This window comes from Calidris pugnax, unplaced genomic scaffold, assembly GCF_001431845.1.
Source record: "Calidris pugnax isolate Ruff unplaced genomic scaffold, ASM143184v1 scaffold194, whole genome shotgun sequence".
Classification (NCBI taxonomy): domain Eukaryota; kingdom Metazoa; phylum Chordata; class Aves; order Charadriiformes; family Scolopacidae; genus Calidris; species Calidris pugnax.
Genome location: NW_015090923.1, coordinates 58,852 through 60,232, shown reverse-complemented (window position 1 = coordinate 60,232; position 1,381 = coordinate 58,852). Strand labels below are relative to the sequence as shown.

The 1,381-nt window shown below is 57.4% G+C and overlaps 1 protein-coding gene across 1 annotated transcript in view; it reads left to right on the top strand.

Moving 5' to 3' along the window:
- The window catches only part of LOC106893395 (UPF0577 protein KIAA1324-like), a 28,216-nt gene extending 26,835 nt beyond the window's left edge, over positions 1-1,381 (top strand). Inside the window, exons 18-20 of the mRNA XM_014951330.1 lie at positions 3-115; positions 256-504; positions 1,303-1,381. Coding sequence (XP_014806816.1) covers positions 3-115; positions 256-504; positions 1,303-1,381 — 441 coding nt within the window. The remainder of the gene's footprint in view (positions 1-2; positions 116-255; positions 505-1,302) is intronic.

The window sequence follows — 1,381 nt, the reverse complement described above, 5'->3', positions numbered from 1 at the left end:
AGGTTCGGAGATGCCGGAGTTTGGATTTTTGGCTAAAAGTGGGAATTTCGGCCGGAACCTGCACCGCCCTCCTGCTGGCTGCCCTGGCCACCTACTTCTGGAAGAAGAACCAAAAGTGAGCCTTTTTTTTGGGGGGGGGTGGGATGCGGGGGGTGGGTGACACCAGGACTTTAGAAGGTGACATGGAGTCCTGGAGGGGGGGGGGGTCAATGGCATCTTTTTTTTGTGTCCCCCCCCATGTCCCCCCCCCAAAAGGTTGGAGTATAAATATTCCAAGCTGGTGATGAACGCGGCGGCCAAGGAGAACGAGCTGCCGGCCCCCGACAGCTGCGCCATCATGGAGGGGGAGGACGCCGAGGACGACCTGGTTTTTGCCAGCAAAAACTCCCTTTTTGGCAAAATTAAATCCCTGGCCTCCAAGGTAAGGAAGGGCCCGGGTTCCCCCCACCCCCCTGGGGTGAAATCCTGTTGGTGGCTGGTCACGGAATCGCAGAATGACACGGGGTGGGAAGGGAGCTCTTGGAGCTCATCTCCTCCAACCTCCTGCCAGAGCAGGTCCCACAGGAACGTGTCCAGGTGGGGTTTGAATGTCTCCAGAGAAGGAGACTCCACCACCTCTCTGGGCAGCCTCTGCCAGGGCTCTGCCACCCTCAAGGTCAAGAAGTTCCTCCTCATGTTGAGGTGGAACTTCTTATGGTCAAGTTTGTGCCCATTTCTTCTTGTCCTGTCCCTGGGCACCACTGAAAAAAGACCTGCCCCATCCTCCTGACACCCACCCTTGATGAGATCCCCCCTCAGCCTTCTCTTCTCCAGCCCCAAAAGCCCCAAGTCCCTCAGCTTCTCCTCATCAGAGAGATGCTCCAGGTCCCTCATCATCCTCATAGCCCTTTGCTGTCCCCTCTCCAGCAGCTCCCTGTCCTTCTGGAACTGGGGAGCCCACAAGTGGTCCCAGTTCTCCAGCTGGAGCAGAGCAGAGGGGGAGGATGACCTCCCTCCACCTGCTGCTCACACTCTTCCTGATGCCCCCCAGTTGGCCTTCTTGGCCACCAGGGCCCATTGCTGGCTCATGGGCATCCTGTTGTCCACCAGGACTCAGAGCTGCTCTCCAGCAGGTCACCCCCAACCTGTCCTGGTGACCAGTGATGTCCCTCAAGGCCCAGTTTTGGGGCCAGTCTTGTTTAATATCTTTATTGATGATCTGGATGAGGGGGTTGAGGGCAGTGAGTTGACAGATGACACCAAACTGGGTGGGAGTGTTGATCTGCTGGAGGATTGGAAGGCTCTACAGAAGGCCCCGGACAGGTTGGATGGATGGGCCAAGGCCAACGAGTTGAGGTTCTACAAGACGTTGGTTGACATGGGGCTGGGGGCCATGGTTTAG